Source organism: Staurois parvus, unplaced genomic scaffold (assembly GCF_062004578.1).
Source record: "Staurois parvus isolate SC_StPar_1 unplaced genomic scaffold, SC_StPar_1.0 ptg000525l, whole genome shotgun sequence".
Classification (NCBI taxonomy): Eukaryota; Metazoa; Chordata; class Amphibia; order Anura; family Ranidae; genus Staurois; species Staurois parvus.
In genome coordinates this window covers 7,544,725-7,571,912 of record NW_028318321.1, presented here as the reverse complement: position 1 = coordinate 7,571,912, position 27,188 = coordinate 7,544,725, and the positions used below count along the sequence as shown (strand labels likewise).

Sequence of the window (27,188 nt, the reverse complement as noted above, 5' to 3'; positions counted from 1 at the left end):
GGGGCAGGACAGGAGGGTGAAGTGGCTGGCTAAGGCTCTCAGCAGCAAGCAGAGGAGAGAACTACTGTGCCCCACCTGAGTAGTATGGCCAAAAGAGCTTTGACCATACTTTTCTTTTACTTGTAACACCACGTTTTTCATTAATTATTCTTGCTGCTCTCCCTCAACTAAATAGAAAGGGCTTAGACCATCACAAATCTTAATGAAACCCTGTTGCCAAATTGTTCATTTCACCAAAATCTTTCCATAAGATTATGTGTGTAAAACCTTATGTAGGCATCCTAAAGCCTTGAGGCTACGATGGATGCTGCCAACTTGATTGTGATGTCAGCAGGCCCAATACACTCAATGTTGTCACTCTATAGCAGTGATGGCGAACCCGTGGCACGCGTGCTACAGCCGGCACGCCGAGCCTTATCTGTGGGCACGCCAGGAGAATACCGTATTTTTCGCTCCATAAGACGCACTTTTTTTCCCCCAAAAAAGGGGGGAAAATGTCAGTGCGTCTTATGGAGCGAATATAGAGCGGCCGGTCCGGTATTTCCACCATCGCCGTGTCAGAATACCGGGCCGGCCGCTCAGCTCTGCAGTGGGACCGTACCTGTCCCTCTATCCAGCGGCGCGCTGTCTTCCCGGCTTCTGTAGTGTGCGTGACAGCCGGGTCCCAAGTGCGCATGCGCAAGAAGCAGTGCTCTTTGTGAATGGTAAGGCGGTACCTGGGACACATGACAGATCCCAGAAGCCGCCGGACCAATCACAAAGCGCAGCGCTTCTCGCGCATGCGCACTGGGCATCCGGCTGTCCGACGAGCGCCCACACTACAGAAGCCGGGAAGACAGCGCGCGGCTGGATAAAGGAACAGGTAAGATAAAAAAAAAAACTCTGCGGAAGTAAGAGCGGGTACCTGTCAAATTCAGGTACCCGCTCCCCCTCCCTCCCCAAAGGTCAGCAGTCATCTGTACTGTCTGCAGTCTCTGGTCATCCCTGTGCTTTCCGCAGTCTCTGGTCATCTCCTGTACTGTCCGCAGTCTCTGGTCATCCCTGTACTGTCCGCAGTCTCTGGTCATCCCTGTACTGTGTCCGCAGTCTCTGGTCATCTCCTGTACTGTGTCCGCAGTCTCTGGTCATCTCCTGTACTGTGTCCGCAGTCTCTGGTCATCTCCTGTACTGTGTCCGCAGTCTCTGGTCATCTCCTGTACTGTGTCCGCAGTCTCTGGTCATCTCCTGTACTGTCTGCAGTCTCTGGTCATCCCCGTACTGTCCGCAGTCTCTGGTCATCCCCTGTACTGTCCGCAGTCTCTGGTCATCCCCTGTACTGTGTCTGCAGTCTCTGGTCATCCCCTGTACTGTGTCTGCAGTCTCTGGTCATCCCCTGTACTGTGTCTGCAGTCTCTGGTCATCCCCTGTACTGTGTCTGCAGTCTCTGGTCATCCCCTGTACTGTGTCTGCAGTCTCTGGTCATCCCCTGTACTGTGTCTGCAGTCTCTGGTCATCCCCTGTACTGTGTCTGCAGTCTCTGGTCATCCCCTGTACTGTGTCTGCAGTCTCTGGTCATCTCCTGTACTGTGTCTGCAGTCTCTGGTCATCTCCTGTACTGTGTCTGCAGTCTCTGGTCATCTCCTGTACTGTGTCCGCAGTCTCTGGTCATCCCTGTACTGTGTCCGCAGTCTCTGGTCATCCCTGTACTGTGTCCGCAGTCTCTGGTCATCCCTGTACTGTGTCCGCAGTCTCTGGTCATCCCTGTACTGTGTCCGCAGTCTCTGGTCATCTCCTGTACTGTGTCCGCAGTCTCTGGTCATCCCTGTACTGTGTCCGCAGTCTCTGGTCATCCCTGTACTGTGTCCGCAGTCTCTGGTCATCCCTGTACTGTGTCTGCAGTCTCTGGTCATCCCTGTACTGTGTCCGCAGTCTCTGGTCATCCCTGTACTGTGTCCGCAGTCTCTGGTCATCCCTGTACTGTTAATTAGTTTGCACTACTGTACGAGTTGTTTTTTCTAAACCAAAAGCTCGATATTCAGGTTTCATTGCAGTGTTGGCACTTTGAAAGAAATAAGTTGGTTTTGGGTTGCAGTTTGGGCACTCGGGCTCAAAAAGGTTCGCCATCACTGCTCTATAGTATTCCCCTGACAGCTACATAAGAGATTATGTAGGGTGCAGAGGAGGGATGCAAGAGCTGGGCCAGCACACTCATAGAAGAGGAGAAGGCTATGCTATACTGGCTCTTTCTGAATTATTACACTTGATAGAAAATGTTCAGTGGCACATTGCATGTTACTAAAGTGGTTTATGGAAAGCACTGTAAAATGATTTATATATATATATATATTTGAGTATTTGATTATTCTGTAATGTTACCATTTTTTAAGTTGGTGATAGGAATACTATAAAGCAATCTTGTCACTACTGGAAACAAAAAAAACAAAAACCTAGATTGAAGCAGATTCAGTGGCTCTCCAACATTTCCATGTGTGTCTGAATCTGATTAAGATGAAAGTCAATATATAGACACAGTAAAGTAAAACAGAGCTTACCAAATTCAGCTTGCCAATTTTAACCAGCTCTTCCCCATCAACAGTGGTTTCTTTCATGTGGATTGTGATTGAAAACACAGAGTGAGAACGACTGCAAAAGGAAACAATATATCTATGTAATTTTCTGCAAAATGAAAGTGCAACCAAAACACCAGAGATCTTAAAATTGCAACAATAATGACAGCATAGCAGCTATGCATGATTAGGAGCTATGAGAGGGGGTGAACTTGGGCTTTAACAAATGCTCAAACATACCTGGAGTAGGCATTCATCAGAGTAGATGCAGTGGTCCTTTTGGCTGCGCCCCTCTCCAAGATGTGATAAACTTCATCTTTGTTATGTACAGTTACTTCCTCCAGTCCTTTGATTATAACCCCTCTCTGCAATACACAGTACATCAGATTTCCTTCAATAAAAGGGTACTCCGCACTGATACACCTTCCAAAGGATTACACAACACCTGCATGCACAGCTTCTTACCAAATCCAATAAATATATGAAACTGTAAAGAAGGACCCACCAGCATTTTTTCCAAGTCATTATTCCAAATATTTGTTCCTTAGGTCTCATGCACACTGGCTTTTTTTTTCTTTTTTTACAGCTGCTCCTAGTGGCGTTGGGTGTCTTTTTTTTTTCTTTTTACTGCCTCCAAACTCCACTGCACGTTATCTTATTCATGCACACATAGGATTATAACAGTGTTTTGTGGCAGGAGACTTTAGCGGCATAAAAAAACCTCCACTCCCAGGGCATCCTGGAGCAGTAACATTTTGGCTGAAAAAATTCTTGATACGCTTGAACACTCTAGGCACATTTAGCGCTTGAGCGTTAATTTCAATGGCAAGAATAAATTATTTAAATTTATGAAATTAAAGTGTTAGTAAACCCACAACAGTAAAATCAGTTTGTATTTGCAGTAAAGCATGCTTGTTATACTCACTGTGGTACCTAAGGGGCTAATTCTCTGCATTATGTAAAAAGGCTGTTTGATCCTGTGTTCTCTGTTCCTCCCTTTTTTCAAGCGTCCACCTCTTATCTCCTGATAAGACAGACTGAACCGTAGGCATGTTGCACATGCTCAGTTTGGTATGTATTGCTAGAGAGGTTTTTTTTCCTGTTCTTGGGAGAGTGCATGTGATCAGTACAGGGCCAATCAGCACTGGTTAGACAGAGGTCAGGGGTTTTGCATCCTCCTAGAGCAGAAAGAAAACTCCTACAAGTTTTAGCTAGTGCTGGGCTGGACACTGATAGAACTCACAAGACTGCTCTAACTGCTAATGAGAAAAGGTATTTAGCAGTTTACATTTACTAAAATAATTGCATTTCCATGTTCTGTGGGAGACCAGATATAGTGAATGCAGGGTCCTGGGTTTAGTAACACTTTACACACGTTCACCCCTGTCAAGAATTTGGGCGTTAAACACAGTACACACTTTTACAAACAAAGCTTTTTTTGGCCAAAACGCTACTGGCTTATAGAGTAGTTAAAATAATTGTCAGTGTGCATGAGGCCTTAGTGTTAGTGTGTTAGTTAGACCTGGCTTAAAAGTGCCTTAGGTAACAGTATGCCGTCTGCCAGTATCTGTGCTAGCATTCTTCTCAATCCCTCCAATGTCCTTTGGATCCTAGGTACAATATGTAACAACGGAGCTCGGCTTCTCCATATGTTGAGGTTAGGTCCTACCCCTTCCCAACACCAAGTCCTGCCCCCATCCTTCAGCTGTCAAATGCCATATCTTTAAAGCCTGCAGAGATTGGGACATTAAACACCTGAACAATAATCTTTAACATGGTAGAAATGGAAACATTTGAGGTTCTACACACAGCCTGGGTAGATGATACAAGGGACTCTACAAGGACCGGGACTGAGACTGACACAGCCATGTTAGAAGAACCCTGTGAACTTGTCATAAGTACCCTTAAAGACTGATACACAAAATGCTAACAAATAGCACAGGGTCGGATGAATTCTGATGTGTACATTGATAATAACGTCACCTTATTTCGGGGATCATCAAACATCTGCAGTCTTTCTGAAACATCTGGTGATGGGCTTAGAAGATCAAAAAGCTCCTCATTGTAGATTTCCAGCAGAGACACCTTCACTGAAAACTCTGTGCCGTTCTCTGAAAGCTTCTCGAATATCTGATGAAGGGTTCGAGGGATTATGCCTGCCAGAGGGTCCTGGGGAGGAGGAAAAAACTCTAATATGTATAACAGCATACTGAAAATGCAATGCGTAAGCATTACATGAAGATAGAGTGGCAAGAGCAAATAGATTTTGGCTTTTGTCCAGAGTAAAGATGACCAACTTATAACAATATACATTGCAGACTGGCAGCTAAAAGGAAGTTCTCACAGAACACTGCCCCAAAAATACCTCTTCCCATTGAAATAAATGGAAAACACCTGAAAAAAAGAAAAAACCCACAGGAAAAAAAACCCCCCTGAAAAGCGCCTCTGAGAAGTGTTTTTGCTGCGGATCAGTGTGAAAGTAGCCTTAGAATTGATCAACTGTATATTTTAAAAAAGACCACTAGAGGGAAAAATTCAAAAACTAAAAATTGGTCTCATTGTATTGCACACTACATAAATTAGATTCAATTCACAAAGTTGTTACATTGATACCAAACCACATAGCTCATCTCTCTAAAGGCTGAATTCACAAAAAGGTGCAAAAGATGCTTTGTCTGCTCTGTAAGCAGTGTTTTCCCCTTTACTAGTGCTAAAACAGTGCTATTTAAACAGCTTTAAAAGTCAGCTCAAAGATAACTGCACAGGTTACATTATCACATCACTTAATTAACACTATGATCAGCCAGGTGAATGCGAACCTTCAACAAGTCACTACTGGGAAAATCGGGAATAGGAGCCATTTGAAATGGTAATAAAATAATGGTTTATGAGAAACAGTCCAAGCCCAACTCCAGGCCAATAAAAACAATTATCCATTGCAGTGGGGCTGTGCCCACACTGCAAGGGTTATTTGCTCATTTAGGGCTAGGGGGAACAAAAAAAAAAAAAAAAAAAAAGATTTACTTACCTGATTCTCTATTCTTTTTCACTGCTAGATCGGTCCCCACAGTGTCTTCTCCGCACGCTCCAGTATTCTAGTGTCCGGATGTCTTCAAGACCAATGCTGGGTCCACAGCCCTGCATTGGGCATGTTGATGCAGAAAGACAGTCCTCTACCGGAGCGTGGTGGAGTGGAGGATCACCTAAGTGTTCCTCTAAACAAAACAAGCAATTAACCCTTGCAGTGTGGGCGCAGACCCAATGCAAGGGATAATTTTACATTTTCCTGGAATTTAGCTCTAAAGGTTAATTTGGTGTGGATAAAAAAAAAAAAAAAATTATATCTATCTAACTATAACATCCTTAGGCAGGTATTCATGTTGGTAAAAAGCACATTTTAGAAGAGGAAAAAAAAAATTACTATCATGATTGATGGCGTTAGAATAACTCATTCATCTCAATGTCATCTTTCATCACACCCACTTTTGTAATGCTCCACACCAACCTATAAAATCTTACTATGAATTTTATTATTAGCATCCATTATATTTTCTAGGGTACAACTAAAAACCAGTCAAGCATGCATGCTGGACATACCTGTTCCCATGTAAACTCCCCATCTGAGGACCTTTCCCCTTCCATAGTAAATGTTTTACCGGTACCAGTTTGACCATATCTAGAGAAAAGAGGTCATGAATTATACATCAGCCACAGGCTTATCTACTTTTTATTATCAATTAAATTAATATTTTATATGGGGGTTAGTGCAAGAAAAAAAAACAAAAAAAACCCCAAAAACTATATGATAAAAAAGACACTCACGCAAAAATGGTGCAATTATAACCCATTATAACTTCATCCAGGATGGGACACACAACACTCCTGTAGACTTCAATTTGTTTTGCAGATGGACCAAATACCTGCAGAAAAGAAAACTGGGTTCTATAGTTATCTGTGTAGATTTTTATATACACAAATATGCTATCAATAGCCTTCTTATTTTGTACATATGCAGCAGTGAACCTGGTGTGCCTGTTCCTTGCCAGAGTCACAATCACTCTAAAAGTAATCTGGAATAACCCAAAGCCCTAGTAAACTTTGCCTGTCCCTCTCTTCCCAAGACGAGAATACGCTTTATTCACATTTTATGGACATCTGTGCATACTGGTTTCAGACTGGTAGAACAGTGAAAGGAATAGATTATTATTATTGTCAATTAAATGAATTACCGCCTAAGCGAGTGATGCACATTAATGTGCCTAAATGCGTTACGTGTCGTGTTTTTTTCTGTCAAAAGCATCTAGGAGAGATGGTAAAAAGTTCTTGTGTATGAGGACTAAAAAAGATCTTTTTCTCTTCAACCTTCCCTTCTCTCCATGAGGGAGAATGTAGCTCAGAGTATACGTGCACATAAAAAAAAAAAAAAAAAGTGTGAAAGTGGTTGTGAAGGCTTAAGGTTTTCCCCTTCATGCATTCTGTGCATGAAGTTAAAAAAAAAACCTCTGTGCAGCAGCTCCCCCCCCCCCATAATGCTCACCTAAGCCCCCTCTCAATCCAGCGATGCGCACTGGAGTTTGGCTATCCCGGGACGAGAGAGAGAGAGAGTCAGGTTGCTTGCTATGGGGGCACCCAACAGAAAGGATGGGCAGGGGACCCCGAGAAGAGGAGGATCAGGGCTGCTCTGTGCAAAACCCACTGCAAACAGCAGGAAAGTATGATGCATTTGATATTTAAAAATGCAATGTAAGCCTTCAATATCACTTTAATTCTCTACAAGGGAAAATTACTGTATTTGACAATAGCCAGCCATTAGAGCAATGATTTAGGAGATTCTTTTTAATCTCTAATGTACACAAAATAGGTACATTGAAGGGGGCACAGAGAGCGAGAGATATAACTGCTCAGAGACCAGACTTGGATAACATCTCTGCTCACAGCTGTCAAACCTGGTAGCAGAAATTAGAAGCAGATAGCTGCAGCCACTGAGCCTATACACTACAATAACATGCTGTCAGTGGCCCTAGCTACTCATGGCTGCATGCACAGCCAGCAATTACCTGCAGTGATCATATCTGGATGCACTTTGTGTGTCTGCAGGTAATTGCTGCCTGCCGCTGGGATACACATGTTGGCTAAACACCCAGGAAAATGCAGCCTTATGTATTTTAAACATCAGTGATGCGCCATCAAATGTAAAATTACATGAAAACTAACATGGCCAATTGACTGTCACAGATGTCAGTACACGTCTCTGTTATCAATGCAAAGAGACATCAGTGCAGCACAGTAATGCACACTAGTGATATCCTCAGCTCTCTGCATGTTGGTCTACCTTGCTCCAGACCACAAACTGACTAGCTTTGCTGTGTGTTACATACAGGTCTTCCTTACTATTCTTTAACACCGAAGTCACTTACCATATCAAATGTGTAGTTCTTTTTCCCCAGTTTGTCATTTATCCCTCCAGTCCGCACTGACACATCTTTTCTTACAGCATCAAATTCCAGCACAGAATGGGAGTTGGCCTTCCGCTCCAACTGATTGAATGGTCTGTAGGAGCGAAAACAAAAAGGTGCTCATTTTATTTTCCTGATTAACAGCACGTTATTTTAATTTAGAAGTCACATAATTGGCTCACTACTATAAAGTGTATCCCACACACAGAACTTTAGTAAGGAACGTTTTTAACCTTTATCAGATTTTATTTCTGTCTGTGGGCCGGAAATATGAGGGATGTTTCCAGCAAATACATGCACATTAATAAAAAGCAAAGCCCTAGTTTTTCCCCACACTACCCAAGAATCATTTATATTGCTGTTGTGTCCCTATTATAGAGAGTCACTGTGTTCCTGTGCCAGTGACAAAGTAGTGAAAGCAGAGGGGACAGGAAATGTAGGCTCTCTTGGGCCCCTGGAGTATCCCCAAGGGCCCATTCCCTCCAGAACGTGGTGCAGGAAAACCATATTCCATGTACGTTTTCCACACATGTTCCAATTGAACTGCATCTTGCCATCTGCAGGTGTCAGTGCAATGCCAATGACACTCCTAAAGTGGGTTTGCAAACACAGCGAGTTTTCCTGCACCAGATCGCATGGTACAGAAGTAGATGCGATCTGGTTACAGTGAGTTTTTTAACCACTTCCTGTCCGGCCCATGTACATAAACGGTCGGACGGGAGCAGTGCAGGAGCGGTTGGCTGTTTATTATTATTATACAGTATTTATATAGCTCCAAAAGGTTTGCTCAGCGCTGTACATTATAGTGGGGGACAGTACGAGACAATACAGTAACAAAACAATACACGAGGGGTTCGAGTTTATAAACGTCCTCCCGCTTCTCTGCCTGTACACGCTCCCTGGGAGCGCGCGGCACCACAACCTGGTGCCCGCTGTGTCCCGAGGACACAGCGGAACACTGATCACTGTACGGGACCTCAGTGATCACATGAATAGTAGTAAGCAAGATGTCACTTCCTGACATAATTGCTTACTACTAGTGAAATCTGAGAATGATCACAGAGATCACAGGGTACAAGGCTATTCACAACATCCTTGTACCATGTGACAAGCTGTGACCAATCACAGCTCTCACAGTATTTCTCAATGCAGTTAGAGAAGAAGAAAAGATTGCTTTTACAGCCTGTATGGGTGTAAAAGCAATCAGTGTAGAAAAAAAAAAAAATCTTCAGCACCCCCCATACGTAGCACTATGTTGACACTGTACTGCTAGGGCGAGAGTATGTTTAAAATATATATATATATATATATATATATATATATATATATATATATATATAAAAAGTGTAAAAAAAAAAAGTTTTTTAAATTGTAATTTTTTCTTATAAACTAATTTGGGTTATTTTTTTTTTTTACTAAAAAGGATAGATGAATGCATTTTGGCCAATATTTATGAAGAAAGATTATTTGCTAAATTTTACAAGTAACACTTTTTTTCAAAATATTTGGACTTTTTCATTTATATAGCAAAAAAATTAAAATCCCAGTGGTGAATAAATACCACCAAAATAAAATTAGGTCTCAAATAAATGCTAAAAAAATTCATATGGGTACAGTATTGCATGACCACGCATTTGTCATTCAAAGTGTGATAGCACTAAAAGCTGAAAATTGGCCTGGACAGGAAGGGGGTGAAAGTGTCCGGACTTGAAGCGGTTAAAGTAGTGCATGCACTACTTTGGTGCAGTGCAGTGCTATTTCAGTCTATTCAAATGAATGGGCTGAAAACGCACTACACTCAAGTCGCACATGAATCACACAGGAGCTTGATGGTGTTCCTGTGCAAATCCTACTGTGAACCAGCCCTCAAGAGAGGAATCATTTGAGTGTATAATGGGTTCATGTCCCATATAAAATCAATTCTTGGGCATAATACAGTTACATTGGAACATTAACCAAGGGTACCAGGTGATCCAGAATTCTTCATTCTGATCATGGTCAACTTTGCCAAGATATCGTTATTTACACCAGTCTTGTACAGTGGGGGTGTTTTGTTGATTCCAGAATTTTGGAATCAGCAGTATAGCAGCATTATTCAGATGTAGGAGTATGGGCGTTATATTCATCGGGGTCCATGTCACCAATAGAAACCTCTTAAAAGGAGAATATATACCGGTATATATATAAAAATTTATTTATTAGGGGAGGCTGGAACCACTGTCAGATTTTCTATTGTCATCTGCGTTCCTGTTGCAGATTTTCCCTCACTTCTGTCTGAAACAATTTTAATCATGAGAGAAAGGGAAGGAAAATCTGATCCAAGAAAATGGTAAAATCACTCACTTTTTTTGGTAAACGTTTAGGCTCGAGGTACTCTTAAACTAGACAGTGCATGTGATGACGAATGATGCGCTAAGGTTCAGCCCGACTCCTGCAGGAAACAGTCCCTTGACATCGGCCTGCCAGCGTAATCAGCTGCAGACCTGGAATTCCCCTCCCCGCACGCAACAAAGGAGCGAGGATCCTGATGACATCATTGTCTTAATATGGTCACATGACCAAGTTCAGGGCAAACCTTAGCTGAAACCTAGCTGATGACATTGAATCCAATTGATTCCTATAACATACCTGCATCTCACAACAACCTGGATATTCTTCCCTTTTTCTTCTTTCTTGCTGTACATGGCTGAAAGCTGGGAGGACATTGTCGCTCACGTGTGACCTAAAACACAGGGAGGAAAATGAATTAATAAATTGTGGTTTTTGGACAATTATCAGTTTTCTGACTGTTAACAAAAAGTCTAAGGACATAAATGAAATATACCAAAGTGGTTGCACCTGCCAAAATTTTTTATTTAATTTTTTTTTTTTTTTTAAATATTACTGCCCATCCATTTTTGAAGTTTACTCAGCTCTGCCAAACAGTGTAGCACTGTCCAGAAGTAAAGATGACCTTGATCTTTCCCTGCTGAAATTTATCCTTCACTTGAAGGTCCCCTTCCCCCCTCGTGACTGGACAGTAAAAGGGGAAGCAGTCCACTGATTAGTTGATCTGTCACCCTGCTCTCTTCTCCCATCAACATGGCTTCTTGTACTGCAGCACATCTGACTGGGTCATCTGCTACTTTTCCACCCCCCCTTTCTGAGGCCTACTCTACAGGAATATGCAGTAGACTGCAAGAGGCTGATACCAAGTTATATTCAGATACTTATACTGTTTGCATTTACAAAATACACTTCATTATGTACAAATGAACACAAAGCCAACTTTACTTTTGCCTTTTATATGTGCCTGGAGCATAGCGTGTGCAGACATATGACAATGTTCATCTGTGTTTTGTTTGCCAAGATTATTGGACTTTCGAATATGAAGGCTCAGTATTGCTGTTGTGGAATATGTAAGACCCTGAGACACATGGAGGGTGCATGGTTTTTGGTGGGCCAGTAGACCCAGACTTGTATTGTGCCAAGAACAGTAAAGCACAGCCATTGTGTAGAAGGGCAATGCAAGGACCAGTCTGCAGCAATATATTTGTACCCAACCTAAAAGACATTTTGCATGGTTTTCGTCTACAAATAAAGAAACGCAGATTTAATTAACACCCTGGGAAGCAATGCCAGCACCAGCTTTGTATTCTATTAAATGGACGCATTTTCCAGCAAGTCAATTCCTGAAATGGTTGACCTTTATGAAATGTAAACAGGAGAACATATACTGGCATGAGGTGTATAAACAGTAGTCTGAGGCAGAGTGTTGTGTGATCTTTCAGAAAGATCTAACCCAATGCCAGAATTGAGGTATGGAATATAGAGTAATATTGTATACATTTTCTTTACTATATTTAGAACTAAAGAGAATACATTTATTTCAGTATACTGTATTAGGAAGTGGCCTGTGCTTGAGCCTATGCACATTGAGACTTTGTTCATACGTGCTGCTAAGGAGTGGTTAAACCTGGTGGTTCAGCCACGCTTTTACCGTCCCAACCACCCGCCTTAACCTGGGCATGCAAACATCCAGGATTTTACCAATGCCACAGCAAAAATTAAATAGCAGGATGCATTTGACTGGCCTTACTGCCGCCAAACATGACCAACGCAAGTCTACGGGGCAAAGCCGCAGCCACTTGCAAATTCCACACACAAGTGTGGCATTTACAGGGTTAAATCAGGTAGTGAGGTTTCTGTTACAAAAAAAAAAAATCCAACATTATGTCATCGCCTGTCAAACACTCTCTGAATAGTACAAAAAAAAACTGGCAGACAGCGCCAAATTGGTTGTTTTGCAGGCTGGCTGGTAAGCGTTGCTGGGAAATTCTTTGTTTGCATTGTTCATTGCCCTTCCATGTGCACCTTACTGCTAAGGCTGGTTATAGGTTGGGATGGTTGCCATTTTTTGTGCAGTTGGCCAACTTGGATGCAGGGATGCACTTGGATGCTTTTGCTGTCATTTTGCTATAGCTGGGAGTCATGTGTGTCCCTGTACCTCTAAGGAGGGATGGGCTCCTCCAGGCACACCTGCCCCTAACCCATCCATTTATACATGTGTTCCTACTTTGGAGGCTTTGGAAATTTTAGTTAGGTCCACAGCATAAAGAGGACCCTTGACATGGGACTGTGGCTTGCACATGTGTGTGCAAACAAAACCCTCTGTTTTTAATGCAAACGGTTAGACAGCGCCAGATTGGTTGTTTTGCAGGCTGGCTGGTAGTTGTTGCTGGGAAATCCTTTGTTTATCCTCTGAATAGGGAGCCAACAAATTGCTCTTCAAAGGGCACTGCACATATAAACGAGTCCTAAAACTGCAAAAAAAAAAAAACCCTTTGTGATGTCGCTTCCACAATGCAAGGGTTAAATACTAGTCAACACTCTTTACAACTGGCCAACACATGTGGCAGCAAAAGGGTGGGCTTTAATACGCACGCTGCACACTTATACATCGCTGGGTGGCCGATGTTTCTGCTCACTACGTTCTCCTGGTGCAGAGACCAGGCTGTCAGACAGCTCTTGGTCCCCACATATGATAGGTAGATGGCGGACCTGGCTCCCAATTATATGACCACTGTGACAGCCAATCATGGTGGTTACATAACTGGCTGACTTTTTCCACTACCGCGGCATTGAGAGTTTTGTAAAGGGATGCTGGGTGGGAAGAAAGGGGTTAAGTCTAGAAGTAGAGGAGAAGGCTGTAACACTTTCATTATAACTTACTCTGACGGTGGAGTTCTCTTTTACGCTCTGGGTTGTGGGTGTGTGCTCGCCAAACAGGTGGTATTTAATGACCAACTTAAAGTTGGCATGTATGGGGAGTATGTGTTCATTACTTTATGAAAGCAGTACTAAACTCCCCCCACTCCCATGGTTTTTCTCCTATTTACCTTACCTGCAGTGCTCCTCAAAGCACACACTAGCCTGCAAATCCAAAGTTGTCCCACTGTGATCTGCGGTTCAGGTGCCACACAGAGCCACAGGTCCCACACCACCATATTGGTCCTCTTCAGCTTGTAGACTGCCAGCTCCATAGATGTGCCAGATCCACTCCTGGCCACGGTGTGCCTATCCTGCAAGTATCCCAGGAGGCTGCAGTACCAGGTGCACGCCGTTTTGGCCACATGCTCAAATGGTGTCAGGAGGTGTCAGAAGGTGGGCCTAAAAGGTTTTATTTAAAATGGACAGAAAGGGAAAAAAACTCCCACAAGTCTGCTTCCTGGGGAAAGAAGGGTTTGGGGGGGGGGGGGTTAAAGCAGAAAAACTAACTTCCTTTTGGGAGTGTAGTTTCACTTTAATTTGTATGCGTTTTACATTTAAAGCATTGATTGCTAGCATGAAGGCTGCCCACATCCTAGCAGCCAATGAGACAAGTCATACTGAACTTACAGTGGGAGGAGCCTGATGGGGAACTACAGGCTGTACTTTTTTCCAGTGCAGCTGCCAATAGAACGTAAAGCGGAGTTCCAGTTGAATAAAGATAATAAAATAAAAAAAAAAATAAAAAATCAGCAGCTACAAAAACTGCAGCTACTGACTTTTAAAATACAGTCACTTACCTTGTCCCCCGATCCCGCGGTGTCCTCACCATGGCTGGTTTCACTGGACTACAGTTTCCGATCGCCTTGGGCAATCGCAGCAGAAGTGGGAACGGTTACCTGTCAAATTTGAGTACCCACTCCCCAAAGGTGCCGATCCTTATCCTTAGTGGGGGGACAAAGCATTAAAATGGAACTTCCCCTTTTGGGGGGAGCTGACTTTTCACATAGTGTTGCCAAACCCCCTTCCCCCGCACAGACCTGTACTGGACCGGTATATCTGCTCTGTGGAGACTGTCATTTACTGGAACAATGTATTGTAGATAAAAGAAATCAGTTGCCATCCCAGCACCTCCTCATTAGGAAAAGTAGGCACCAGGGAGTGCCAGTTTAGCACCCATCTAGCGCCGACATTTCCAATCCACGTTGACGGACCCCGAACCTCCCTCCCCTGCAGACTACTGAATGATTTTTTTTTTTTATCTGCTTTGGGATCTGATGATTTCTGGAAGAATATCTAATATAAAAAGGGGTGATATTCTATCAGTCAAATAAGAAAAGTAGGCACCGGAGAGCACCCGTTTTGCGCCCATCTGGCGTCAAATTTTCAAATGGTGTTGCCAAACCCCAAACCTCCTGCCCCAGCACAGACAAGCCCTAATGATCCAGTGTGTATTTGGCCAATGACAGAGCACAGACTGTCCTCCATCGGATCTATGTACCTCGATGTGACAGGTAGATGAATGGGGTGCAGGCACCGACACTCATCAGTGCTGCGCCCCATCCAAGTCCTAAAGGGCTCTTCTACACCCACGATGGACTCTGCAGAGGCTTTATTGGGTTATTAACTCATGATATTTCAGCCCAGATGATAGTAGAAGGATGATCCTTTCTAGGAGACATAGAAATCGCCCCGATCCATCCCTCCCACCACTAGGAAGGGTTTGCTGAATTCTTCACTTTAAAATGAGATTCCATAGTAGAGAGAAGAGTCCAGCTGGAGCCATGATCAAAGGAGATCTCACCCCCTCAGTCTCATAGATATAGGAAGCCAAGGAGAAACTCATCCTACTGACAGCCAAGCCTCTGTGATGGCTGTACAGTAGATCCACCATTTCTGACCTTTATGAAAACAATCACATAGGAAAGAAATCGGAGTTCATTATCACAGCAATCCAAATCTGTTTAGTGCTGGTTGTAAGAAGAAAATAAATAAATACTAAAAGACCACCAGTATTACATTGTATTTGAGCAACAAGAAAATATTTTGTATCATTTGGAATGTTCCAACCTGCAATGCTTGAGTGTCTGAGGCTAAATTTACTATGTACAGTATATACAAGGTAACTAATGCAGGCCATACGTGGGTCAAATTCCAAATGAATTTTCTTTAGAAAAATCAGAAATTTCATGCATTTTGAAACCCGATGGCGCCACCATTGCTTTTGAAATTTGACCAACCAAGCCTTTAATTTCACCTCATGTTGCTACAGAAAAGAATTTTTGTGGCCTAGAATTTTCTTTTCTTTCCAGGTCAGCTCATGCTCATTTCTTTTTTGATTACATTTCTCGCACGATTCTCCTATCATTAATTAGAAATTTGTTTTTCAAAAAATTTCCAACGTGCCCGATCACTCAAATTCAATGGTCGCTCGAAAATCGGCCATTGCTGTGGTCCCATTAATGGTGCGAAATTCGAACGAAAATTCTTAGAAAAGATTTTCGAAAAATAAATTATTTCAGAATTCGACCTGTGTATGGCCGGTTTAAATAGGCAGATAGAAATACATATACATCTATCTCTAACACACATTTGAAATCTGGTAAAGATCTGATGAAGCAGAAAAAAAGTAGGTTCAGCAGAACAGACGAGCCAGGGTGGGTCACTACCTGTGTGATAAAAGTCAATTAAAAGTAACATTTCACTGTCTAGGCTGGATGCTAGATTTCTTTTTAACACCAAATGCAAATGTTTATTAGGCCCCTTTTACACTGAAAGCTGGTCCACAGGTATAGAATATGGGCTGATTCAACAAAAACTGGCAATCATCCTGCCTGTGAGTACAGCAGCCTGTCCGACAGAAACCGATTGTTTTATTGAGCGGGCATGGTGGAAAACCATCATCCAATCACTGCTTGCAGTCAATGGCTGTGGGCACTGATCAGGGTGTCCCCAGTCTCCTTGTCAGAACACAATAACTCAGCAGGGAGATTGCTGCACTAACAACACTTAGTTAGTACAGCCTCCTCTCAGTCTTTTTTTCCCATTTAATAGCTTAAACGAAAAAAAAAAAAATCCCTGTATGTACCCCGCATAAGGGTCCAATCAGGTCCGCCTGTCAATTTATGAGACGAAACTTATCAGGTGGTCCATGTATCCCTATGGACTGGAGGGTGTAAGTGGACTTCTGTCTGTCTACACCCGTCTACCTCCAATCTGATCAAGTCCACAAAAAATACAGAAGGGGATCCATCCCCTTCCATTTAAGAAGATTGGATTGGAGGGCAGTCAATTGTAAATGGACATCAGAGTCCAGCCACCCATAGCGCAGAGCGAGCTCGGTGTGTCCGCTCAGCATTAAAGTGGTTGTAAACGCTGAAGGTTTTTTATCTCCATGCATTCTATGAGCCTCATTGCGATCTAGCAATGTGAATGACAGCCACGGCAGACCCATGGTCTCTGCCTCCTCATTGGCCAAAACAGCAAGCGAGAGCCATTGGCTCCCGCTATCAATCACAGCCAGTCAGCCAATGAGGAGAGAAAGGGGTGGGGCCAAGCCACAGCTCCATGCGTGAATGCACACAGCAAGCTGCTTGCTGTGGGGGCACCCGACAGGAGGGAGGGGCCAGGAGAGCCTGTGGGGGACCGAGAAGAGGAGGATCCAGGCTGCCCTGTGCAAAACCACTGAGCACAGCAGCGTATATACATGTTTAACATGCACAGCAGTATAGACATGTTTGTTTTTGTGGAAAATAACCTTTAGAAATTGCTTTAAAGGCTAACTTTTTTTTTTTTTAAATAAACATGTTATAAGTACCTGCTCTGAGCAATGGCTTTGCACACAGCTGCCCAGATCATCCTTTTCTCAGGTTTGCTGCCAGCGCTCCTGGCCAGTCCCTCCTGCCAAGCGCCCCTAACAGCATGCTGCTTGCCATGGGTGTCTGCCCTGCCTTGAGACACAGAGCATGGCTCGGCCTGGCCCGGCCCCCACCCTCATCATTTGCTTACTTGCTGTGATTGACAGTAGCTGGATACCAATGGTTCCTGCTGCTGTCTCTGCCAATGAGGGAGAGACCCCAGACAGCTGATTGGATTGAGATGGGGCTCAGGTATGTATTGGGGGGAGCTGGTGCACATAAAAGGTTTTTTTACCTTCATGCATAAAGGTAACAAACCTTGGACCTTGACAACCACTTAAACTAAGTCAGCGGACAGATCCCCTGCTGATCTAAACAGAGCCTGCTCCATGTGAAAGGGGCCTTAAAAGAGAACGTATAGCCAAAGCTTTTTTGCCCATACTCTTCTTGAGGGTCACAGCAATGCAATTGCTTTTGCTCTCCTGTGACCCAGAGTCAGCCAATAGCAGGCTACAGCCCGCTGTTAGTAGCAGAGCAGCTCCAATCTCTGAAAGGATCCCAATCATGTTGTCAGCATCCATCCAGCTACCCGATTGACAGCTGGTTCCTCCTCTCACCGCACAACTGAAAGCCTGAGCCTGCTGCACCTTTCCCTCCCTTGCCTGGCACTCCAGTGAGCTCTGGAGGAGCAGAGAAGAGATTGGTAACTGACAATCACTGCTCTCTAATTGGAGCAAACAGAGAACTAAATGATCAGTGTGATCACTCAGTTCTCCAGCTTAGAGCTGATGTAAGACAGCTGCAGCATACAGGAATGTATGGATTTTTGTTTTTTTACAAACTCCTACCTTCTTCTTTAACCACATCATGCCAGCACGTCCCAGCCCTTTAAGAGTTTCAGAAGCCGGGAGGGGGTTTAGGGTCATGTGACCGCTGTAATTCGCCGTCACATGATCAGAAAAGGTCCTGACCGAAAGGGGAGATTGGGACCTTTCCGTGAGTCATGGACATATGTGCTGGGAGCGCACAGAGTGCACTGTGGCATCAAGGACCAGACGCATGCGCTTGGCGTCAAGGGGTTAAAGTGTATCTAAACTCAAAACCTTTTACAGTTTATATACAATAGGAGAGGGCTAAAAGCCCTGACAGTTTATTTTTGCCATCTGTGTCTTGATAGAGAAATATACCTTCACCTCCTGTTCTGTAGGCTCAGCAGGAAGTGAGATGATATCTTTCCAAGTGAAGAATATCCCCCTCTTGTCACAGAAACAAGTGTCCCCATTGGAATATTTACACTCTATTCCTGTTCTGGTAGCAACTCAAACTTTACATTTACCCTCACGTTTACTCCTGGTGATTTTGCTGATCAGGACAAAGAGTACATTTCCCTAACAAAAAAACAAAACAAACAACCTGACAGTGGTTGCAACCGCTCATCACTCTCCAAATCTTAACCCGTTGTCACTCACGTAGCACATGTGCGGCAGCAAAAGGGTGGGTTTTAATGCCCACATATGCATCAATGGGCAGCCAATGTTCGTGTACTGCAAGTGCGCACCCAGAACACGGACTGAGCTGTCAAAGACAACACTCAGTCCCCACCAATGATGAGTAGCTGACAGGAAAGGCTCCCAATCATGTGAACAATCACAGTGGTCACAAGATCACTGTTCCTCTTGGCCCCGTGGCATACAGACCCTATTAAAGGAATGCTGGAGCTGTGGACTGACGAAAACTAACTTGGTAAAATGTGCCAACTAGAACTATAATTATATGTGGTTACTTGTTCTGATTACTAAAACATGTGACATGTCATCCACTAGCACTGCTTTCCATTTAGCCTTTAGATGGTCACAACAGGGGCCCTGTTGCCTTGTCGCAAAAGTTAAATCATGGATCTATCCATCCATCCAGTGGTATCCGACCTTTGGCGATTGCATGGACCGTCACTCGTAAGCGACTTTTTCCATGAATTCTCTTAGCAATTATTTTACAGGGTAGGTTGCCAGAACTTTCCCCAACCTCTACCATGCAGGAAATCCCGCGTGGCCAGGGATGAAACTAGGACAATTTAGACAGGAGCTAATTAACCTACCAGCATGTCTTTGGAATATGGGAGGAAATCGAGTACCCGGAGGAAACCCACGCAAACACAGGGAGAACATGCAAAACTCCATGCAGGAGGCGCTATGGTTGGGAATTGAACCCATGACCCAATTACTGCAAGGCAGAAGTGCTAACCACTAAGCCACTGTGCCACCCTAAATCATGGATAGGCTAACCAAAATAAAAAAAACTATATATATATATATATATATATATATATACACACACACACACACACACACACACACACATACACATTAAAAAAAGATGTTGGAGATACCAGCCCTGCTGCTATTCAACTGCAAATGCCACCTCTTGACTAGCTATCCAATGCATCAGTCCAAATGTTAAACTAGGTCTTTGTTACCAAGTCCACATACAGCAATTGCCATCTTTGAACCCCCTGCATGATGTTGGCCAAGAGTACAGTCGCCATCTTATTTTAACTGTACATTCATTTTATCTAGTCAGAACCCAAGGAGACCAAGAAAAGCCTCTTTCAGGGAAACCAGCAGCACCTAACCACTTCCTCACTACATCACTAGTGTCTCCCTTCAGAGCTGCTGGGACACTGGTGAAGAAGAGGCCAAATGTGGGACCACAGAGAAGTCCTCTCTGCTGCACTGCTATTCTTCTAGAGTGTCCTGCATTCCCAAACACCAAATGGAAGCCAGGTTTTATGGTTGTCAGCTCCGCCACACCCTTTCCCAAGTCACTTCTGGTTAGTGAGCTTACCCATCAGATAGGTCAGTATACAGTCAACAGGAAAAGGCCAGCCAAAGTGGGCTCCATACCTGTGCTATACCCATCTGCAATGTGTCCATATTGAGGCATGAAAGGGAGCTAGAATGGGTGACTATGGAGGCTGGACTCTATGTGTGTATCGGAGCTCTCTGGTATCTTGGGGTTATAAAGGAACTCTAGAGGAAGCACAACCCAGTATGGAGGCACCTGGAGGTCAACGTACCCACCAAGTACAACTTTCACTTGTCATTCCTGGCCACGGATACACAATAAAATATACGACCATACAGGCAACATGGATTCTGAAGGAATGTCAGCACCAGAACGTGTGCAGTGAATTTTCCCTACCAATACATATCTGCCACTGCTATGATATCAAAGCCAGACTCCAGATCACACTTATTAAGCAGCTACAGCATCCATTTTATTCCTTTTGGGAGAAAGATGTTATCCTTGGACCCTTGTAAGCACCCCTACCAGTAATACATGGCACCATAATAGAGGCAGCTTTGGAGGGGAGGGGGGAAATCACTGAGTCACCTGGGAGGCAGACTCCACTTCCAGCAAGGTTCCACTTTACCGCTTTTCATGTCCCATGATGAAATTTAAAGTCCTGGCAGAGGGCCCCTCGCCACTGGGACAGCAGTACGGTCCTGGCAGAGGACCCCTCGCCACTGGGACAGCAGTACGGTCCTGGCAGAGGACCCCTCGCCACTGGGACAGCAGTACGGTCCTGGCAGAGGACCCCTCGCCACTGGGACAGCAGTACGGTCCTGGCAGAGGACCCCTCGCCACTGGGACAGCAGTACGGTCCTGGCAGAGGACCCCTCGCCACTGGGACAGCAGTAAGGTCCTGGCAGAGGACCCCTCGCCACTGGGACAGCAGTAAGGTCCTGGCAGAGGACCCCTCGCCACTGGGACAGCAGTAAGGTCCTGGCAGAGGACCCCTCGCCACTGGGACAGCAGTAAAGTCCTGGCAGAGGACCCCTCGCCACTGGGACAGCAGTAAAGTCCTGGCAGAGGACCCCTCGCCACTGGGACAGCAGTAAAGTCCTGGCAGAGGACCCCTCGCCACTGAGAGAGCAGTAAAGTCCTGGCAGAACAACAGAGGTAAACAAAAACCACACCCACCAACAACGTTTGCCCTTAGTTACATTTTACAGAAAATCTCCTCAAAAGCCATCAGCAGTCACGGTAGATCCGGTGCAATCTCTGTATGTGATCGTACCATGGACCGCCCTTACCTGTGTTCTCGGCTCGCTGTGCTAGGATCGGAGCCTCCTGGGTAGCCGGGGACGTTGTACAGATCACAGCAGCCAGCAGCTCTCTGCACACGGCACATTTGAAAATTGCGCTTCCGATTGGTACAGCCAATCACGTTTCTGGACCATCCGTGAGCTATAATTGGCTACTCCACTGGAACCTTGTTTGTTATTGGGCAGAACTATGACAGCAGGGCGGGCCTAGGCGGATCAGCTGACACATGGCTGCGGATTGGTTGGACCTGAAAGCATGTGATCACATTTAAACTCCAGATTGTGCAGGGGAGGGGTGGGACCAATGATGACACATGTAGGGCTGTGTTTGTTATTGTGCTGTATATTCCTGCTACTCACAATGGAGAGGTATGTCGTTCGTGGTCGTCCAGGCGTCTTATGTAGAGTGGATACACAGAGGGGGACGGAGAGCAGATGTGCAGCAACCAACCAGCTGATAGCTTTCTTTTCCTAAACTGAAAGCTGATTGATTAGAATGCACAGCTGCTCCAGTTGTGATCAGTTCCCTCCATAGCAGAGACAGATTTCTGAAACTCATGGGTGTCATTACTGTAAGGTTCCCTTCACATCTGGGTGACATGCCGTCACATGATATGGTTGGTGCGATTGTTGTGTGGCAGAATCGCCCCGTGTTTTTAAGTGCCATTGAAATGAATGGCACCTGAGCGCGCTGATGTGCAATTTGACATTTTAGCAGCGTGTTTTTAAATTGCACCGATCCCGCCCGTGATTCAGAACACCTATATGTGAACAGAGCCTAAAGTAGTATTAGACCCTCTACATTTCTCAACTGAACATATTGAGGACAATAAAATAAACATTCTCTGGAGAACTATATGATAGAATTTCAATACTGACTCCTACTCTTTCAGTGCTGCTTCCTTGAACTTCTAGTCTTCATAGGAAAGAGTTAAAGCGGAGTTCCACCCAAAAGGGGAAGGTTCACTTTAATGCTTTGTCTTCCAATCCTTAAAGTGGAGCTTCACCCTATTAAGGATTGGCACCTTTGGGGGGGCGGAGTGGGTACCTGAATTTGACAGGTACCCGCTCCCACTTCCGGTCTAATAGTCTAGGCCAGGGGTAGGCAACCTGAGAGCTGCAGGACTACAAGTTCCATCATGCCTCTGCAAGTCATAGCTGTAGCTGTCAGTTCTGTAATCTTTGCAATGCCTCATGGGAAATGTAGTTCCACAACAGCTAGAGAGCCACAGGTTGCCTACCCCTGGCCTAGGCGATCTGAAGCGGAAGGTGTCCTCCCTGTAGTCTTTTGGGACACGTGACGGGTCCCAGAAGACTACAGGACCGTTCATGAAGTGCAGCACTGCTTGCGCATGCGCAGTGGGTACCCGGCTGTGCAGCCACAAGCTATCATAGCCGGATGCCCACACTGAAGATGATGGGCTCCTGGAATACAGGACGGCCAGTGAAACGGGCTGCAGGAGACACACCGTAGGACCTATGGACAGGTAAGTGGCTATTTTTTAAAAGTCAGCAGCTCCAGTTTTTGTAGCTGCTGACTTTTATTTTTTGACAGGGTGAGTGGAACTCCGCTTTAATGGGGAGTGGGTACCCGAATTTGACAGGAACACTTCCGCTGTGATCGCCCTAGGCCAGTGGTCGGCAAGCCGCGGCTCGCGAGCCACATGCGGCTCTTTACAAGCTTAAATGCGGCTCTTCTGTGTGCCGGGCGCCCGCTCCCCTCCCTCCTCTCCCTCCTCTCGGACGGGCGTGTGCAGGGCGGCCGCCCCCTCCCCTCCCCTCCCCTCCCTCCTCTCGGACGGCCGCCCGCTCCCCTCCCTCCTCTCGGGCGGCCGCCCCAAAAGTCAAGACTCTGCAGCTGTCAGGATGTAGGCGGGGCAGCCAGGATGTAGGCGGGGCAGCGTGACAAACTCCTCTCCTCTCACAGTCCGCCCTGAAGACCAGAACGGCGCGGGAAGCACGGCGAGAGGAACGCGCGGAGCAAAGGTAAGTGAATCGACACAGGGGGGACTTACTATATGGGGGATGAATTACTATATGGGGGACTTACTATATGGGGGGACTTACTATATGGGGGGGGACTTACTATATGGGGGACTTACTATATGGGGGGGGACTTACTATATGGGGGACTTACTATATGGGGGATGAATTACTATATGGGGGATGAATTACTATATGGGGGATGAATTACTATATGGGAGATGAATTACTATATGGGAGATGAATTACTATATGGGAGATGAATTACTATGGGGGGGATGAATTACTATGGGGGATGAATTACTATGGGGGATGAATTACTATATGGGGGATGAATTACTATGGGGGATGAATTACTATGGGGGATGAATTGCTATATGGGGGATGAATTGCTATATGGGGGATGAATTGCTATATGGGGGATGAATTACTATATGGGGGATGAATTACTCTATGGGGGATGAATTACTATATGGGGGATGAATTACTATGGGGGATGAATTACTATATGGGAGATGTATTTTCAGTTTTAAAAATGTGGCTCTCAAAATAAATTTCAATCGTGGTTTTGGCGAGATTTGGCTCAGTTGAAAAAAAAGGTTGCCCACCACTGCCCTAGGCGATCAGAAGCGGACGTTGTCCTCCCTCCCCATAGTCTTCTGGGACACATGACAGGTCCCAGAATACTACGGGGTAATTCACAAATGGGCAGTGGGCACCCGGCTGTGAAGCCACAAGGTGTCATAGCTGGGTGCCCACACTGAAAATGCCGGCGCCAGGGAGAGAAGATGCCCGGTGAAACCAGCGGCGGTGTGGACACCGCTGGACCGAAGGACAGGTAAGTGTCTGTATTTTACAAGTCAGTAGCTACAGTTTTTGTAGCTGCTGATTTTTTTTTTTTTCTTTTAAGCTGGAACTCCGCTTTAAAGGATAACTTCACGTTTAAAAAAATAAATAAATAAATGCATGTATTTTTGCAGGTAAAACGCTGTGCATTTATCATTTTTTACTAGGAGCCTAGAAAGCCTTGCACCCACAATCAGCAGATCACAGGTGCCATGCAGGACTCCTGCAGACCTGTCAATGTATCTGTGTGCTCGAACCACCTATAAATGAGCAGGCAGATACATACTGACAGGAAGAGAGAATGAACTACTACAGTGCTCAGCAGTGCCGTGGTAGTTCATTGAGAACTACAAGCCCAAAGCCGCAAAGGCTGTTGGGAATTGTAGTTGTACAATCACAGAATTCTATGAATGATGCGGCCCGGTGGGTGGAGCCCTGCATGGCTATGTTTTGTTTTGTTTTTTTAAATAGAGCAAGCAGAGGGAGAAGATCCACCACTAGCTGTCACTCTATGCAGCAAAGTGGGCAGCAGCTCCAGCAGTGGGAACCTGTTGCACAGTAATACGTTCACAAAGGCAGGGCTTTTTTTCAGCGGGAACGCAGATTCAGCACTTCCATCACTTAAGGTATGTGATAGCAAGGGGTGTTAGGTTGTGCTGGAGGGGCTATTTATGCTGGCTTCTGGGGGATCTACTGTTTCTGGGGGGGGGTCTGTTGTTTCTGGTAGGAGATCAGCTATTGCAGGGAGGGGTCTTCTAGTGTGTGTGTGTGGGTGCGTCAGTTGTTACTGGGAGGGATCTGTTGTTGGGGAAGGGGTCTATTGTTGTTGGCTGCTAGAGGATCTAGTGATGCTGGCTGCTTGGAGATCTATTGTTGCTGGCAGGGGTCTATTGTTGCAAGGGTGGATCTATTGTTCCTCTGGGGTATTTTGTTGCAGGGGGGGAACTATTTTACTGTTTTTTGTTATAATTAACAAATACCATACAAATGACTTAGAATCACAAAATTATACTTAGTTCTGCATTCTCTGAAAGGGGTAATACTGGGAGGTGGCTGGGGGTTGAAACAAAGGGACAGTGCTTGGAGGTGGCAAGGGGGTGGAACCAAGGGGTGATTTGGCAGCAGGGAGTACCTGCTCCTATTCTCTGAGAATTAAAAGCCCTCACAAAGGTGAACTTATCCTTTAACAGTGGACAGTGCAGTCTCTGGTGTGTGTGCTTGCTTGGAGAAGGGAGGGGCAGAAGAAAGGAGTCATCCTAAGCTATGGGGCTTTGTGTTACTATTGATGCACACAGTGTGGGTGGACACAACTCTGGTCCCTGCATTCAAGGGTGGCTCCATAGGATGCTGCAAGAGAAAGGAGCCACTCTGAAACAGGGAATCTGGGAAAATAAACATGGCACCAGCTTAGAATGGAACATAGGCAATGAATAAACGATAAATAAGCTGCATATTCTGTAAGCGATTAAATTAGGTTCTGAAAGTGAGAGCTTAAAGTGGTTCTAAAGGCTCAAGGGTTTTTTACCTTAATGCATTCTTTGTGTGTGAATGCATCCTTCTGTGTGTAAACCTTGTGTGTGAGCCTGCTCAAGTTTTCCCATAGTAAGAGGCTTGCTACTGGGGGCACTCAGCAGAGGGGAGCCAGGAACACCAGCGGGGGAACCCAAAAAGAAGAGGATCAGGGCTGCTCTGTGCAAAACCATTGCAAAGAGCAGGTAAGTATAACCTATTTTTTTAAATTTTTCATTTAGAATCACTTTAATATCACTTTAACAGTACATAATACATTTTTTTTCCTTGCCCCATTTTATATTTTGCAGTTTTCTATCCTCCAGCACTGTTATACGAAGAAATTAAAGTAGTACTAAAGGCAAAACTTTTTTTTTTTCATTTTGGATAACATAAGGGAGGGTTATAACCCTTTTTCACCAATCTGTGTTCCATTGGAGAGATTTCCCTTCACTTTCTGTCTCATAGCTAAAACAGGAAGTAAGAGGAAATCCCTCCATGCAAGGGAATCTGTGGTTGACATCAGAGTCACCAGATCTAGTGTCTCCATTGGAAGATTTTTCCTTTACTTCTATCCTGGTAACAACCCAGAATTTTGGGATTATTTTTCACTCTCTGATAAAATGGTAATTATGACAAATAGAGAGGGTGAATCTCTCTAATGGGGCACAGACAACAATAAAAACATAAAAGCTGTTCCATTCCCTCTTCACTCTATCCAAAGCGAAAAAAAAAAAGAAGTTTGCTTTTATATCTAAACCTCTGAACAAAACATGGAAGATGAACTCCAGGAATTATTCTGTTTGGTGCCTTCATAGCAGCATACGCCTCCATCCAATCCCCCAGGGACATCATAACTCAATAAAATAAGAAAGAACAAAAGCCCAGTACTCCATTTAATAAAGAGTTTCTTCTTGGCAGTATTTTCTCCCATGTAACAAATTATTTTTCCTGTGTATACTGCCATGGAGACACCAGGAAAATTAAAAACTGAATACTTATCTTCCGTAATTGTACTTTCCCGGAGCCTATCCATGGCAGCATTAACTATCTTTTAAATGTTCCCTACCCCACCTCCTACCTAGCCTGCGTACCCTGTGTAAAGAAGATCTTTGTATTTACCTTTTTCTAATCTAGACCAGTCATGAGATCCTGAAGCTCCAGTTTCCCTGTGTCATGAAGCACTCAACGGCTGAGGAGTGGTGATGTCACCCATGGACTCCCATAACCAATCATTGTCAATGTTCCACCCACTGACACAGGGTACTCAGAGTTGTAGGAATGTGTGACTGGACCAGACTAAAGTGATTTTTACCCACAGGTAAGCCTGTACTAAATCTTACCTGTAGGACAGGGGTGTCCAAACTATGGCCCTCCAAGTGTTGAGAAACTGCAAGTCCCATGAGGCCTTTCAAAACTCTGACATCCACAGGCAAGACACCGAGAGGCAGAGGCATGATGGGACTTGTAGTATTTCAACAGCTGGAGGACCATAGTTTGGACACCCCTAGTTTAGGAGATATTTGCTTGTTTGGCAGCTGGTTACATCACTGGCACATGTGCTTTTAAGTAACAGCACACCCATGATGTTCCTTCAGAGCTCTGTGCCATGGCCGTGACACCCGCCGGCATGTGTGG

At 44.8% G+C, this 27,188-nt stretch overlaps 1 protein-coding gene across 1 annotated transcript in view; it reads right to left on the bottom strand.

Annotated features, from left to right (window-relative positions):
- KIF11 (kinesin family member 11) overlaps positions 1 to 21,320 on the bottom strand; it is a 40,112-nt gene extending 18,792 nt beyond the window's left edge. Inside the window, exons 1-8 of the mRNA XM_089690300.1 lie at positions 21,201 to 21,320; positions 10,631 to 10,724; positions 7,964 to 8,096; positions 6,369 to 6,466; positions 6,144 to 6,222; positions 4,530 to 4,715; positions 2,787 to 2,911; positions 2,532 to 2,622 (exon numbers count right to left, since the gene is read on the bottom strand). Coding sequence (XP_089546426.1) covers positions 2,532 to 2,622; positions 2,787 to 2,911; positions 4,530 to 4,715; positions 6,144 to 6,222; positions 6,369 to 6,466; positions 7,964 to 8,096; positions 10,631 to 10,707 — 789 coding nt within the window. The 5' untranslated portion in view covers positions 10,708 to 10,724; positions 21,201 to 21,320. The remainder of the gene's footprint in view (positions 1 to 2,531; positions 2,623 to 2,786; positions 2,912 to 4,529; positions 4,716 to 6,143; positions 6,223 to 6,368; positions 6,467 to 7,963; positions 8,097 to 10,630; positions 10,725 to 21,200) is intronic.
- Positions 21,321 to 27,188: the final 5,868 nt, after the last annotated feature.